At 40.4% G+C, this 16580-nt stretch overlaps 1 protein-coding gene across 2 annotated transcripts in view; it reads right to left on the bottom strand.

Moving 5' to 3' along the window:
- Positions 1-1788: 1788 nt before the first annotated feature.
- LOC145438860 (uncharacterized) overlaps positions 1789-16580 on the bottom strand; it is a 131739-nt gene continuing 116947 nt past the window's right edge. Inside the window, exons 20-26 of one of the 2 annotated variants that reach the window (XM_080316222.1) lie at positions 8658-8771; positions 8524-8589; positions 8320-8463; positions 8069-8134; positions 7394-7543; positions 5533-5651; positions 1789-2055 (exon numbers count right to left, since the gene is read on the bottom strand). In XM_080316222.1, the coding sequence (XP_080172348.1) occupies positions 1951-2055; positions 5533-5651; positions 7394-7543; positions 8069-8134; positions 8320-8463; positions 8524-8589; positions 8658-8771 (764 nt within the window). In that variant the 3' untranslated portion in view covers positions 1789-1950. The remainder of the gene's footprint in view (positions 2056-5532; positions 5652-7393; positions 7544-8068; positions 8135-8319; positions 8464-8523; positions 8590-8657; positions 8772-16580) is intronic. The other variant, XM_080316223.1, reaches the window with a different exon arrangement.

The raw sequence follows: 16580 nt of genomic DNA, 5'->3' as shown, positions 1-16580 counted from the left end.
GAATTGTTATTGAACAGAATTTTAGGTGGGGCAATGCCCCAGTTGCCCTATAGGACGAGCCGCCACTGCATTTCGGCGTCAGCCATTGCCGCACCACGACGTATCCACACGCAATGAAGTTTAGGTTAACATAGGGGACTCCGAAATTTGGGCCTAAAATTCGACCGCGAGAAAAGCGCTTCAGTCGTGAATGATCGAAAATTGTCGCCATTGTCGCGATAAGCTACGTAAACTCTCTGCTTACGCTGAGTAGAATGGATGTGATCACAAGTACAGGTGAAAATATCAATCCAAGTGTAGGGTCTTGGGGCGAAGCCCCCGGAAGTTTGGCGTATCGCCCTGTGGGGGCCCCAAGATCAACGTTTTTTTTGGGGGGGGGGCTGACGAAGTGCTTTTTCGGCCCGGATTTGCGGATGGCCGGTATAGCTGCTGTAATGTGTTTTCTTGCGGCACGCACTGTATTCGCAGTTGCCGCAGTAGCCTGCGTCTGGTGGCAGTGGGCAATGCGCAAGGTAGCACGACAAGGTGCTCGGTTCGACTCCGATACTCTTCTTCTCTTGATATTGTCGGTCGGTGTTGAGTTGGCGTGGCCATTTAAACCCACGGCCTTTGCCGCGAAAGACTGTAAACGATTCTCAGCGGTAGCACGTTTATCTGGACAAGGCAATTTTACCTCGACTTGGCAGACTCACTACCATAAAATCCCATGGATGCCATCATGAATATTATTAAATACGATCAAAACCCTCCAAATGTCACTCTCTAGCATCATATAATTGCCAAAAACGGTTGCATGCTTTACATTTTGGCTTCATTTCGATTTTGACAGTTCACCGGTCCGCCAGACATTTTTTGAAATTTTACCGGTCCGCGAGGCGAAAAAGGTTGAGAACCACTGCTCTACAACACAATAATTGTCCTTGCCTCGCATCTACCATAAGTACGACGTGGATGAGCGAATTTTCCTCCTGAATATTCACTAGGGTAACCATATCTTGGAAATCTGAAAACAGGACACTTTTTCAAAATTTCCAGACTGAGAATACTGGAGTAAAATCCAAACAAATGGTAAATTTGCCTGGATGTGCAACTGATAAATCGCTTCTCAAAAGATTTGGGGTTCTAAACTTAGAAGATATGAGGAAGCTAGAAATTGCAAAGTTTATGTATCAGTTCCATTGCGGTCAATGTCCCTAAAATTTCAACGACTACTTCACCTCGGAGACAAAAGCGCACAAGTACAGCACACGCTCGTCAACGAAGAACAATTACCATACGATCAGGACTGAATGCAAGAAAACGCATTGCTCTATCAAGTAGCCTATGCCGGACCCCAATTGTTGAACAGCACCTCGCCGGCTATCTGACAGTCGTCGAGCATGTCCGCATTCAAGTCGAAATACAAGCAATTTCTTCTAAATGAATACTAGCCACTAGCCAGTCTTCAGGATTACCGGACCACGACCTAACATCGACCTCACCCTCCGCCACATGCCACCTCATTTTGTGACTTGCGTCTTATATTCTCAGCATTACTTTTCATTCAGTGTGCAACTGTGCATGCCTTTTCTTTACTTCGCCTAGGCTAAGGTCGGTGTCTGATGTAAAGGCTACTCCAAGTTGTTTCGACACCTTCCTATCTTTTCATTGTATCGCAGTCTTGTGATGTTTTGAAACGATGAAAAATATTAATAAACCTGATTGATTGAGAAGCATGCACCTGTCCTGCACCCTAACTTACGAGTTGAAGTTCTGAGTTATAACTGAGAGCAAAATCACGCTGGTGACTTTCGCTGAAAACATGATGCCGTTTTGTTTCAAGTAATTGTACAGTACATACATAATACATATAAAACAACAGCATTCTGCATAAGGCTATGATAATATAGCAGAAAATGCGAGTGTTTTAACTACGATAAACTCGCAGCAATCCTATGAACAATTTAAAGTTTAGAAAGGTACTTCGTCATCGTACTGAGTGCTATATCCTCTCGCTTCGCCAGCAATCTGCGAGAATGTAATTGAGAATAAGCCGGTGCGTCTGCTACGTCTGATCTGTGGAAAATATAATTTATTGTCGTTATGTAGCAAAAGAAAAGTTATAACTACGTTCCACGTTATGGCCTTGCATGTACCCGAAGGAACCACAATGAGCAAATAATGAGAAGACATTTCCATCTAATTACATCGATCAAAGTCATGATCACTTTTTGTTCTTTACTCCCTGACGCAACAATTCACACATTGCATGGTTCGAAGCTTCTCAAAAGCGCGCAATGCGCATGCGGAGGCTTAGGCCTATACGAACTGTACTCTTGTAGGGTAAGCTGCAGTGCGATAGCTGGCCAGAGTTCATTGATTCAATGGCCCCTATTGCTCAGTACTAATGTACGGTGCTTTGCCTGTCTCTCGCCAGTAGGCTTGCATCATAAGCTACAAATCATACATTTTTGTGAAAAATGCATTATCTATTGATTTGTCAAGGTTATTGGGTAGCGAGTATTTAGTGATCTTATCGTGAATGTCGTCTGATGATGCCGTTCGACAATCAGATAGTGGATAATTCTGTTATCTTGCTTTGAGCTAGTGATTTGAGCTCTGAGTGATTTTTGTTTACAGTTCGCTTCATGCTGCCACTCCATTATATCTGGAAGCAAGCTTCTGGCTTTAGTTCTTATTGTTGCTGTTGTTGCTATTTATTGCACACAAAATATCTTGACATTCATCGTCTGTTCAGATCAGTTGCGCCACGACAAGGAATGCTGTAATGTTCATAGATATTTGCATCTGTACGCTTTCGGACGACTTTCATTCACGCATTCTTCTATCATCGTTCCCTCTCGCTTCTATGAGCTTTTGTCCGTGTGTTGTGGCCGCAAAGTTGCACGGATGTACTAGGGCTGTTCAGAATTGACCGTCTTTCAAAAAGTCATGGTTTTCAGTGTGTTTCCCATGCCTTATCCCTTAAAAACATCTTCTAGCTACTTTTTTCTATAACTCATCCCTTGCATCTGTAGGCATGTTGAGCTGGAAGAATACCGGCTGAAACTGGGGGATTCGCCTAAAATTTGAGTGTAGCGAGCATGGAAACATTTCACCATAGTGTCCTATATGGTATCGACACAAGCAAATCTCACGCCTCAGTGAAATTGTATCACGTCACAATTTCCATTTGGCTGCAGGCAATTTGACGGTCATTTTTGACCGGCTTGCCGAGCATTAAATTTGGTAAAACGGGTATCAATCGAAAGCTGACTCTGCACTGATGACGAAAATATGAATTTTATTTCGCTTGCGGCCCTGGAACCCCCACAATCAGCCTCGAATTTTTCATTTTCATGGAGGTTGGCATTGGGACGCAACAATGCTTTTTGGACCTTTTTCTCTTGAGCTACACTCTCGTTTCGCCAGACAGCATTGTTGCGTCCCAATGCCAATCTCCATGAAAATGAAAAGTTCGAGGCTGATTGTGGGAGTTCCAGGGCCACGAGCGGAATAAAATTTGTATTTTCGTAATCAGTGCAGAGTCAGCTTTCGATTGATACCCGTTTCACCAAATTTAATGCTCGGCAAGTCGGTCACAAATGACCGTCAAATTGCCTGTAGCCAAATGGAAATTGTGACGTGATACAATTTCACTGAGGCGTGAGATTTGCCTGTGTCGACACCATATAGGACACTATGATTTCACAAATTAGATTAGAATTCGATTACTGGCATTTTGCTCTAATTTAGTGAAATTAGATAACTAGAATTTTCTAGTTGTCCAACTCTGATACCTATGCCACTCTGAAACTGGAAGACTCGTCCAATGGTGTTTTACCACCATACCATCAGTGTGAACGAAGAAGCAGTCTCAAGCAAATCAAGGATCAAAATCCTGGCATAGATATCTGTCGTTTATTTGGTTTACAGTGACTTTCAGGGTAGTAAATTTAGATGGACGATCGCATAAATATTGTGCAAATTCAAAATCACTGCTATATGGAGAATCAGTTGCGTGTGCAGGTTTAGAAGAGTTCTCTGTGTGTTTACTTGACCACTTGCTGCTGCGGTGATCCTCTAGCAGTTCAGTCTTATTCTTAAGGCCCGAGTTTAACTAACAATTCTTCAGCTTTGGCCCCAATCGTTCCTAATCTGGTACTTCCGATCATGGCAAAATGCTATCCCTTTAGATTTCTCAAGCATGTGCAAAAAGGCTGTTTGCTTCAACTGCCCCAGACCAAATATATGTGACATCATCACGAAGTGACTTTGTAGCTGAACTGGGTAAGCTATGGGGTATAGGAAAGGAACCCATGAAGCTATTTCGAAAATTGATGCAAAAATGCTCATTTGGTACTATTGAGGAACTATAAGACATAACCTACTACCCTGATTAGGGAAGGCCCAGATTAGGAACAATAGGCAGTAAAGATAAAGTGTTGAAAGTTAAAATCAGGCAACAAGAATAAGACTGAACATAACTAGAAGACAAATTGCAGCAGCATGAAGTAATGAAGGTGGACTTACAGCTAGAGCACATCTATATCTTATTCACAGGCAGCTGACAGCCCCCATAGCATGGATTTCGATCTCTTCCGATCATTCATCTACATTTGTAACTCTGAAAGGTCCAGTAAACCTATTCAAATACATAAACATATGTCATGTTTTAAATTGTGCATTTGATTGGTACAGAATGGTGGTTCATTTTGATACTATAGCTGTGGAACACCATCGAGTCATCCAGTGTCAGAATGGCATAGTGATCCGCGTTTCATGAGTGCCTGGGAATTCGTGAATAGTGGTCAAGAACTTAACGATAAAGCAGCGCATATGATGAAATTCAATACCGACTACTCTATGTACATAGCCTACCTCACGACAGAAAACACAAGCATTTCTCTTACAAGCCGTGGAAGATCTCCGGCAGAGTTCAAAATTTCAACCCATCAATCTGATTGGTATTGGATTTTTGTCTAATAATTAATCCATTTCTTTTGTATGTTGTTTTTTCGCTTCTTTATCCATTTCCCCCGTTATGTTCTTACGTTTCATTGAATAATAAGATATTTGCAATTTCGCATGGCGATTGGATGGTGCCTTTACACTTGTATTCTTTTACATGGTGAATCGTGCAAAATGATTTTCAGTTTTAGGTAAGTTTGAGGATTTCCAAGGCAGTGTGCAATATAAAAATGGTGTTCTGAAGCCGGAAAAATATCTACAGTGAGGTTTTGCATCATCCCAAACCACAACAGCTGCTTACATCCTGACATATACGGCATTTTAGTAGGCTAAGTAAAATCACTTCACTCAAATTTTAGGGGAATCCCCCATTTTCAGCCGATTTTCATCCAGCTCAACATGCACACGGATGCAAGGGATGGGGTACAGAATAAAGTAGCTAGAATATTTTTTCAAGGCATTAGGCATGGGAAACGGACTGAAAACCATGACTTTTTGAAAGTCGGTCAATTCTAAACATCCTAATGTAGGCCTACCTTTGCGCATAATATAGTTTGTGCGGAGTACAGACTCTCGACTTACCTTTAAAAGCACAGCACCGATACCCAAGGTTAAAATCACTATAGCAGATATCACTACAATGGTAACTACGTTAACGGCTTGTGATTTCAATTTGGCAGGCGATTTTGATGTCGTCGGCTCTGAAATGAAATGAAATTCATATTCATTTTCTCATCGCGCTAGTTTAGATAATTTTGCGGAGGACGGCACACACTCATTTACTCATTTTACTCGCATGGTTATCAAATTCTTAACAGTAAAGACAACAGTAAGAAGTCAATCGAAGACACTAAAATAGAACCTGGATATACCTACTACATGAATAACCCTTGTTGTATGGTCAAAGTCAAAGTGAACGTGTCTTCACATATGATAGGGTGAGGATATTTTGAGATCCGGAAGAGAAGACACTTTTTACAATTTACGATATGTATATTAGAGGACGAGAAAACGGAAAATTCGGAAAATATTATTGGGTTGGCTAAAAAATGTCATTTTCCAGCTTGATACCCCCGAGGCCCGCTTCCGCGTAAAATCAGTTGGCGTTGGCCTTTTTACTCAACCTTGCCTTCACTGCCGTCGAAATCGATATTTTTGCGTCGTTTATGGCATTTTTTAGTTGGCACAATCGCCTGGCTTTCAAATTGTATAAAAGGAGTAAATTTGGCACTCCTCGGAGGACATTTTCGATTTCTTGAAAAAGAGGGACAAATCCTAAAGGCGGACGTATATATGGCAACCCTAACAGATGAAGTAACGTCGCAACACTCGCAAGTCATCCTGTTTCTGTCAAGTATAAATGATGGGACAATAGGGTAGATTATTCAAACTAGGTCAATATAAAAACTGAATTTTGAAAGGTTATGCTTATGAGAGTTGTCGCATCGAAGAACGGATCAGGGGTGGGCAGTTATTTTTCCCGGCGGTCATATGTGAATCATTGGCGGGCCCATACAAACGAGGCTATATTCTGTGGCGTGCGTTTTATTCCAATTTGAAAACAGTAAATTAGATTGCTGACACATGCTGCTTGGAGCTAAGTGGAAGTGTTAATATTAGGGTAGGCCTAGCCTACGTCCCGAGCACTATGTAGCTTCTCTAACAGGTTTTCCATATTAGCCGTGTGTAGCCTATGTATTTAACTGCATGATTTTTCTCATAATGTCGACTCAAATTATATTCCTTAAACACAGAGAACTGCTCGGTGCTCATAAAAAAACTGAAAATACCGGTTCACGGATGACTTATTTAGTACTCCAAATCTGGTTGAAATGTCAGTATTCCAGCCGAAACTTTCATTGCTTCACATAATATCGTTTGTGAGCGAGGATGACCGCTAATCACATGCACCGATTGAATTATTTTACCAATTCTACGAATTCTACGGAACGTATGACGTAACTACACCTTAAGGCACAGACCTTGTCATTTGTAATGTAGAGATGGCGACAAACAAGATTTGAACTTGAATATGGAAATAGTGACCTATAAATTTAATTGTTACGGCATATACTTTGCTGTATTGATTTTATTTCAAACCTGGACTACGCATACGGCGTACGTAGGTTACACAATCACGGTAAATATGTAAACTTGACTTCAAATTGAACTCACTTTCGGATTAGTTTATACCGGCTATGGACATTAGACCACGTATTAACATTAGTAAAAAGATTTTATAATCTAAATTGTAAGGAACTTTTCGCTGGCCGGTCAGAATCGCTTCACTGGCCACATTTGTCCCGCGGCCGCGCATTGCCCAGGTCTGGCCTACAATCAGCCAGTGCTCATGATGTCATAAATTACGACAAATTTGTCGTGAGAGCCGTATCAGAGGTGGAGGAGAATGATACTTGCGTCTCAATGCAAGCCAAATGCGTACCTGTACAAAGAAACCCGTCGCCTAAATGCCCGTTCGTACATTCGCAGGTATAATTGCCTGGAATGTTTGTACAGTTGGCGTTCTCGTGACATTGTCGCACCTTAAACACCTCGTAGTCATCTTCGCTGCCTTCTCCATACACGGGGATATCTGTTATGTGGAGAGACGCGAACATGACGAACATGAATTTTAGACGCGACTGACATCAGGTATTTTAAATTACTTGGTACGAAAATCAGTAATTTTACAAATACAAATATGGGATCTGTATAGGCACTGCAGTAGGTAACCGTGCGTTCTGACCAGCTAGGTATACAAATATAGCCAATATGAATTGTGCATCACACACTGAAAGTGCGCACTGCGCATCGATATAAAGTAGGCTATACAAAAAGTATTTGTAGGAAAAAGCCTGCATAGCTTATGTATGGAAGAGGATAAATGAAAGAGCATCGTAACTTTCATTTACTTCTTTATTCCTAGTAGAGTCACCGATTTTGTGGTTGGCAAACAGTTCGCACAAGGTCGAAGTTAATTACGAGGAAACTATTAATGGTCCTTAATCGAGGAATATTTCAATTTACATTTTACATGCAATAATATTCCGCCCTGCATTAGCTGCAGCTATGCGTTCTAGTCAAAAGTCCCTGTATCAGCAGGGTTTATCCTACTTACCGATGTAAGTACGTGAGTAGTTGTACATGAGATTGTGATTTGCAATGAATTCGCATTCGTCAACATCTGCAACAGGAAGTGTGAACAAGTATGGCAGCAGTACGCTATCAGAGGCTTCTCAAGCTGGGGATCGCGGAACTAAAGTACGGGTCCAGAAGCCCATTCGGATCTCATGATACGTTCATACGTATTATACTTGATATTACACTATTGAACGGACGCTCAATTTATAGAGCTTGTCCACATCTCACCATCGCAATAAAAGCCGTCTCCATCGAAACCCGTGAGGCAGTCGCATCTGTAGCTGCCATTTAAATTCGAGCAAGTCGCATTGCCGTCACAGCTTTTATATGAATACAGTGAAGTCACGTTGATGTAAGCGGGGGTGAGATTTTCTTTATAAGAGAGCATAAAGAGTAGGTAAATATATCACCAGTGCTGCTTAATTTCAGAACCTTTAGTGATATATCCCGCCCCCTGATCGCCACCGAACTCTTCGCTGAATGTACACTCGTCAAGATCTATAGGAGGGTGTGGGAAATGAAGTTTTGAGCCGAAACATAATGTTACATGAAATCGAAATGTTTACCCTCGCAATAAAATCCGTTTCCCGAATAGCCCTTGTAGCAGACGCATGCGTAACTTCCAAATGTATTGTAGCATGTCGATTTGTCGTGGCACTCATGCGCACTGATATTCATTACTAAAGGCAATTGGTAATTGATACAATAAACAGTTTCGGAGCTAAAAACTGTTTATGACGGACACGAGGTTTACAAACGGGCTATAGACTTCTCTAAAAGAGCCTAGAGACCAATGCGGTGCTTCACAAAAATCAGATATGGGTGGAAAAATTTGCTGCGGGCTCTTAAGTTAACGCAGTGGTCGAAAACCTATGGCTCGCGAGCCATATATGGCTCTTTTGGGTATATGATATGTCTCTCTGCCAAATATCTATTTTTGTACTGAATTGATCAATATCGCTGTAACTTGTTAGTAAATTTTCATCTCGCCCAGAATAATTATTCACGTGGCTGTATAAACATGTCATTGAGAGATTAAGACAATGCCATCTTCGGGTTTGAAGGATGGGTGTCCCTCTTTACAAAATCCTCAAATTCAAGTTGCTGTCGCGCCGGCGACCAATATCACTCGCGAATTCTATGTACCCGACTCGAAATCTTGGATTGTGCGACACGCTGACTAATCCAAGTGCACAGTAGACATGGCGACTCCCATATCACTAAGTAGTTTTCAAATACTCATTGTCTGCCTGCTCTACGGCGCGAAATGAACTGCCGCGGACGTGACATTCACAATTACAAACTCGATTTACAAACAACGCCATAGCCTACTGATACAAACATTTTGCTGTTTAGAGATGTGTTGTCGGGGATTGTGGAAAAAAAGTTGGATGAGTAAAGTCAATCACGGTGACTTCGAAATGTTTACAAAAGTCCACTTTCTCCTGTGATATACCATCGATAACTAACCTACGGATACATAGTATACGCAACACCCGCCGTCGCGCTTGTTTGTCCGGAGGAAATTACTGCTTAGCAATCCGAACGCAATAACATAATTGCTAATTCCATAGCTGACGACCCGCGTGCTTAAATTTAATACATTTGATCATATTTGAAAGCTACTGTGGCACTGATTCCGAAAATATACATTAATAATCTAATCAGGGCAATGGAACCCCCTTGAAATACACCTCAGTCTGAAAATCAGCATTGTTCTGAACAATCGTAACCACGCAAGGGCCATTGTTAGGATCATTGTGCTGCGTCGCTGCGATCGTTAAGAACAATGCCGATTTTCAGATTTTGAGGTGTATTTCAAGGGAGTTCCATTGCCCTGATTGTATTTTAATGTATATTTTCGGAATCAGTGGGACAGTAGCTTTCAAGTTAGATCAACTTTATTGAATTCAAGCGCGCGGTTCGTCAGCTATGGGATTAGCAATTATGTTGCGTTCAGATTGCTGAGCTGTAATTACCTCCGGGCAAGCAACCGTGACGACGGGTGTTGGGTATCTATCCGTAGGTTAGTTATCTATAGACAGACATACATAACCATTTTCCATAATAACTTCAAGATAAGCTGCCAGATAGAAATGACCAGGCTTGACGCTATATGTTTCATTTAAAAATAGTTTGCCAATTTTGGTGGCATATTTGTTGCGATAATACCCAAATGTGTCGTCGGAAGTGTTACGCGTTATTATTACATGCGCCACCACCTATATTTGTGGAAAAGGATTTTCGGCACAAGTTCATTTCAAATCGAAGGAGTGGATCTTCAAGACGCGACCACGTATTTCAAGAAATGCAGTTGCAGAATTCGCTTTGAAATAATAAAAGCCATCACAATTTATACATGAATAGTATGATCTTATTTTCAAGAAAGGTCATTTTGTTGCTGTTTATTACTGAGCCTACAGTTATCATTTGCACGAGACAGATAACGATTGCACGATAATTGAGCTAAATTTGAACTGAATCTTCCCGGGGATCCGCGGGATCCGTGACGGTCCGAAAGGGGTCCACGAAGACAAAAAGGTTGAGAACCACTGCAATCGGCATTAGATATTGGCCATTATTCGCAGCTCATTGTGACTCACACTCCCCTCTCATTGGATTTGTACAGACACTATACAGCAACCGTAATATCTTGCTTACCGCGAGTATAGTTGTTTACTCGTCCAAACATCGCCAAGCACTCATCAACGTCTGGAAAATCGCATTGAAGTCAGCGTGGAATGTTTCTTTCGAAAGGAATCATATTGCCTACGGTTGATAGAACAGGCTATACCTTGTTCGCACACTATGCCTTTGAATCCAAATTCGCATTTGCAGGTAAATCTGTTGATCTTGTTGAGGCATGTTGCTCCATTTTGACAAGGTTGTGACTGACATTCGTCGATTTCTTAATATTTCACGAGTACGTTTCGAGCCTATTAGCTCTCGCAGCGCGAATTGTACAGTATTTGCTTACCAAAACATGCCGTTCCATTTCCCGTGAACCCTGGTTTGCATTCACAATGGTACGACCCTCGTGTGTTCACACAAGATGCGTTGGCATGGCAAATAATTGGAAGTCCTGATAACATAGGAATATCCGCAAAATCAATTATATTAGATATAAAGCGTTTTAAGGTACTGTTATTGAAATATTGAATTGACAATTGAACCAATTAACATACCTTCTGCAAGCTCGGAATTGAGAAGATGACACTCATCAATGTCTAAAACGAGTATTAAGATCTGGAATATGTTGGATAAGATAGAGATATAATTTCAACGACGAACCATTGCATGACTCTCCGTCACCAGTGTATCCATGGTTGCATCGACACGAGAAAGATCCGACGTTATTTGAGCAACTAGCGTATTTGTGACAAGGTGTCGATTTGATAGTTACGTTGCTCCCCGATGCGTTTCTATCTTCTCATGAAATATTCCGAATTGTTTTAATCGACAAGAAACTTGTGGTTGGTATGTGAACGCAAATATCATGACGTACTGTGGTGAAATTGGCGTACAACTTGCCATTATGCGAAACTGCAAATATCGTGTACTCAATTCCAACTAGTAGAAGCGGAGGTATTTGAGTTTTTCGTTTATAATTCTCGGATTATCCTTGATTGGTGGATAATCCAATAATTATCAACGAAAAAATCAAATAAATCCATTTTTACTAGTTGGAATTGAGTGAAATTTTTTTTCAACTTCCCCTGCGGAGTCCTATACTTGTTAGAATTGAACCAAGTTTGGTGTGCAGCGTTTTTAGGGTAACCTGACAATTTAATCAGGGAATGGCTGGAATCCGAAAAAAAAGTTATTTTTAAACAGCCCTACCAAGCAGTCTTGCTTCAGTTAGCATATTGCGGTACGCTGACCAATGACTATAACACCATGTCAACCTATTTGTTTCATTTGACCATTTATGATTCATAAGGAGCAGACAATGGACTGTCTACAACGCTAAGCCTATAAAGTAGGCTACAAGCCGTAAAATATCAAATGATAAGTTCACCGACAGTGCAAAATCTACGATACAAATGAAATGCAGAGGTCAATTTTTTTTGACTTTTCAAACAATTTTGACCTAACGCTACAATTTTGACAAAATTTTGACAAATTTTTACGTGTAAAAAAATCGCCCTAGTGATAGCACATTGACTTTCGTTGCGCACTATAGCCGTCAGCTTCCCATATTATTGGCCATTGGAAGGCCTGGGTGAAAGGGCTGACCTTTTTTAGTAATCAGCTCCCAAATTTACCGCGGGTAGCGGAACATTTTCAAATCGTTTGGGATGGGAACTCATGTTGCAATGCAATGATGTATGGCTGCAGCGGGTAAACTACGGCCTACTGCTTGTGTTTCGTGATGCGTACGACTTTGTAACCTACGAAAATACCACCTAGGTATTCGAGTAATGGATGAAACTTTCTGCTATTTATGTATTGTCCTGACTTGTATGTATGTATTTGTATATGTAACAGTCTACTTACTCGGCATATACGTAGGCAGGTCAATTCCTATCGAGCATTCGTCAATGTCTAAACGAAATATATACCAGTTATAACTGGGGTTGCACTTAAAACTAATGGTGTTTTAAAACCCTTTGTTTAATACCTGTTCTAAACAGTGTTTCAAACAAATGCCATAAAACGGTTTTTTTTTTAAAAAGTTGTAAAATTATGCCATAATTGTGTAAATACTTTTGAATAAAAAACATGCAGTATTGGCCTGCCAACGATATGCACTCCATATAGTCGACTCATATGATATGGAATGGTTGTAACCCTCGAAAACGTCGTCGGTTAGCAGTTATAGCACGGAGATATAGGAGTGGATTTTCTGATGTTGATGACGGCCGACCGAAAAATACTGCATAACGATGTAGTCCTGGTCAAAGATAGTTTTTGGTCTATTTAAGACAGGGGTCAGAAGACTTTTTCGCCATGGAGCCGTATTGACCCTATATTTTCAATTATCAATGTCAATCATCTATGATGTCATAATTAAATATTTATGACGTAATGCATAAAAAACAGCAATAAAAACATGTTTTTAACAAGGGACATGTTAAATTGACTTTTGTTTTAATGCAACCCTAGTTATACTGTGCCAGATCCTTCTTGAAGGTTGAAAGCGTTCATAAAATATTACTCCGCTCATTCGTTTTGTTCTTCAGTAAGACTAATTCCGGATTGCTTAACATCATACTATATATTGGCATATATACACTTAATAGCGCTAACTGGAAGAAATAGTAATGTTCATTTGTTCCTGTAGAAGTGATTTCTCCAATTTTATACTTGTTGGTGAAAGGTTGCTCCATATCATTTGTGATATTGTGATACCCTGTTTTTAATTAGATACGAACATCGGGTACAGTTTAGACCGCATTTACCTGTGCAGTTGCTGCCGTCTCCAGTATAACCGGGATCACAACGACAAGTATAATGTCCATGGTTATTGAAACATTCCGCCATATTGTGACACGTATGAAAGGAATGACGGCACTCATCCACATCTGAAGAACGAAAATAGTGACTGTATGTCTAAAAAGTTTTCTGAAAATCTAAATGGCAAACGTTATACTGCTGTGTATATATAACAGATTATAATTCAAATGGGCCAGTAAGTATCCATATATAGGGCCTATGTTTGATTTCAGAGTCACAATTTGCAACGAAATTAGTGTTGTTGTTGTTTGTGGTATTCATGGTGTTTGTAGACTACTATGGGCATTGGTCATTTACACCAGGTCAAATTTCTTCATTTTTATTCCGGTAATGGCGACTTGTAGCACGACCCACATCTAGGCTTTTATAAGAAACCGCTTTACACGGGTGAGTTGGCGAGAAGGAGCCTAGATAAACCTTCAACACTTATAGGTAGGAATCTTGTAGTCGAGCTCGGTCGGACTTTAACCCGCAACCCATTGTTGTCGCAGATGTGGATTATACCACTACGCTATGTCGCATACGAAACTGGGTGTTTCCAACGTTAACGCTACGGAGCTTGTTACTTCGTATTTTCGCTTTAGCCTACTATACACAGAGCCTTCAATATTCACCCGAAAAAGAGCTTGCGTTTGACTGTTTATATGAGAACGTTCTGGAGAATCGTATGCCAAAGACTCAAAGAGTAAAGATACTACCGAGGCATTCTGATTTGTACTTGGAGAAACCATGATCGCAGGCACATTCATACGAGCCGACAGCGTTGAAGCAAGTTGAGTGTGACGTGCAATTAACCGATTTACATTCATCAACATCTAAAAAGCAACACGTGTATCACATAACCATTGGAGACTGAGATTCACTGGTAAACCAACCTTTTTCACAACAATGCCCAAACCATCCTTTTTGACATGCGCAAGCATTTTGGCCTACCTTGCCTTGGTTGAAACAAAATCTACTGCAGGGCTTTGTCTATATATAGAATTATAGATATACATTCCAAGTTGAAGCAAATACAACAAATCCCTTTCCAATATAATAAATGTGCGTTATTCCGGTTCACTCATATGGTATCTTGTTGCCGGATTCCTGTCTGATCCGAACCCCAAATCCCGATTATATATCGCTCGCACATATTTATTAATCACCTGGTCCGGAGTACATGGGGTACCGCCGCAACTCGTTGGTACTCGAGTAGTTTTTCGTCGGATTCGAACCCCGGCTGCTCCACATGTCGTGCTGCAATCGGACCATGCGCTCCACTCAGTCTCGACGCAATCAACTAAATATTAGATTCTATAATGGGTTATATGGTGATGATACTTATCGACATACCTCTGCAACATTGAACGTTACATGCTCGCGGAGCAGGTAGGTGACATGCTGGGCCGCATGGTCCTCGATTGCGAGTTATTATCGGACTGGACAGACCACCTCCACACGTACGACTGCAGCCACCCCACTTCCAAGAGCAACTGTGACTTAGGCAGCGACGCCGACGACGCCGACCAAACCTGTCCATTGTAGCGACGCAGAACATTATTTTATACGGAAACTGGACATCTAAGTTTTGGACTTACCAAGCATTGGATTCAGCAATTAGCATTATAAGCAATACTGCAATTATCACTGTACTCATATGCATATTTAGATCCTGCGAAATATACCATTGTATTGACACTCAAAAGATATTTCCCATAAATTTGGAAATGAGAAACTTCCGCAAAAACTTTATTACCCAAATGGTTTGACAGCATGAAATGCAATGCTTAATGAAATAAGGATGATGCCAACCTAACATATTTGTGGTATATTATTTAAATACGATCCTTTTAAAATTCACCACACATTAGGCATTTATCAAATTCATTTATCAAATTCGCGCAATCTAGAAGAGAAGACCCTAAAGAAATCTTATTATTTTCCCGTTACACTGAATATTTATCCATAGGTGGTTGACCTACGGGGCCCGGTGAAAAATATATCTGGGAGTAGTCCTCCTATAGCGCCCTTTATAAGATTGCATTTAAAACAAACATAGTTTTAAAACACTTTGTTTAAAGCATGTTTTAAACAGTCTTTTTAAAAACGGCCTTTTTTCAAATTTTTTTTTAAGTTGTAAAATTATGCCATAATTGTGTAAATACTTCACAAGAACATGTTGTAGGAGCCTACGAACAATTACCACCCGATATAGCCGACGTATATCGATATGGAATGGTTGGAGCCCTCAAAATAGTCTGTTCAACAGCAATAGTACATTTATTTCGTCTAGGAGCTATGTTTACCCTATATTTTCAATTGTCAATGTCAATCGACTCTGACGTCACAATTGTATATTCGTGAGGTCACGACTTAAAAAAACATAAAAAAACAGTAAAAAACATATTTCAAATTAGGGTCTTGTTTTAAACATGTTTGTTTTAAATTGATTTTTGTTTTTAATGCAACCCTATCCCTATAGCATCCAATTGACCGCGTGGTAGCATAGCAAAAATTTACAGGTTGAATTCGCCGTCACCGCCCAGAAGACAATTCAGTCCAGTCAGGTCAATGCAAATGTTTTGAGATCGCCCCGAATTACGCTTCACTCAATCTCTAAAATGCCGACCTGGTCAGACTTGTGCAAACTACTCATTTAGTTAGTTGACAGTCAACTATAACTAACATTGTTTTGAGTAGTTCTACTTCTAGTTCTAGTTGCGGATTTTGAAAAGTCAGTAGTTCTAGTTTTAGTTCTAGTTCCAGATACTGAAAAGTGAGTATGTTACATAGTTATAGTTCTAATTGCAGATTTTGAAAATTCAATAGTTCTATAGTTTTAGTTCTAGTTGCACATTTGAAAAATATATTATTTGCTTAACAACTAGAAAGCATATGTCGTTTTGCGTGTATCGAGATACCAGTGTTCTGCTGAATGATCTTTGTGCATGTGCAGCCATACTACCAACATTGACATAGCCAGCGGGTGCGTATTTGAGGACGAAATCTCTTTCATTTCCAACTAGAAACCGCGTCCTTTTGAAATGTGG

Source organism: Botryllus schlosseri, chromosome 5, assembly GCF_051294905.1.
Source record: "Botryllus schlosseri isolate E-star chromosome 5, Bs_hap1, whole genome shotgun sequence".
NCBI lineage: Eukaryota > Metazoa > Chordata > Ascidiacea > Stolidobranchia > Styelidae > Botryllus > Botryllus schlosseri.
Note: the sequence above shows the minus strand (reverse complement) of the source record. Positions and strands in the feature narration are given on the sequence as shown.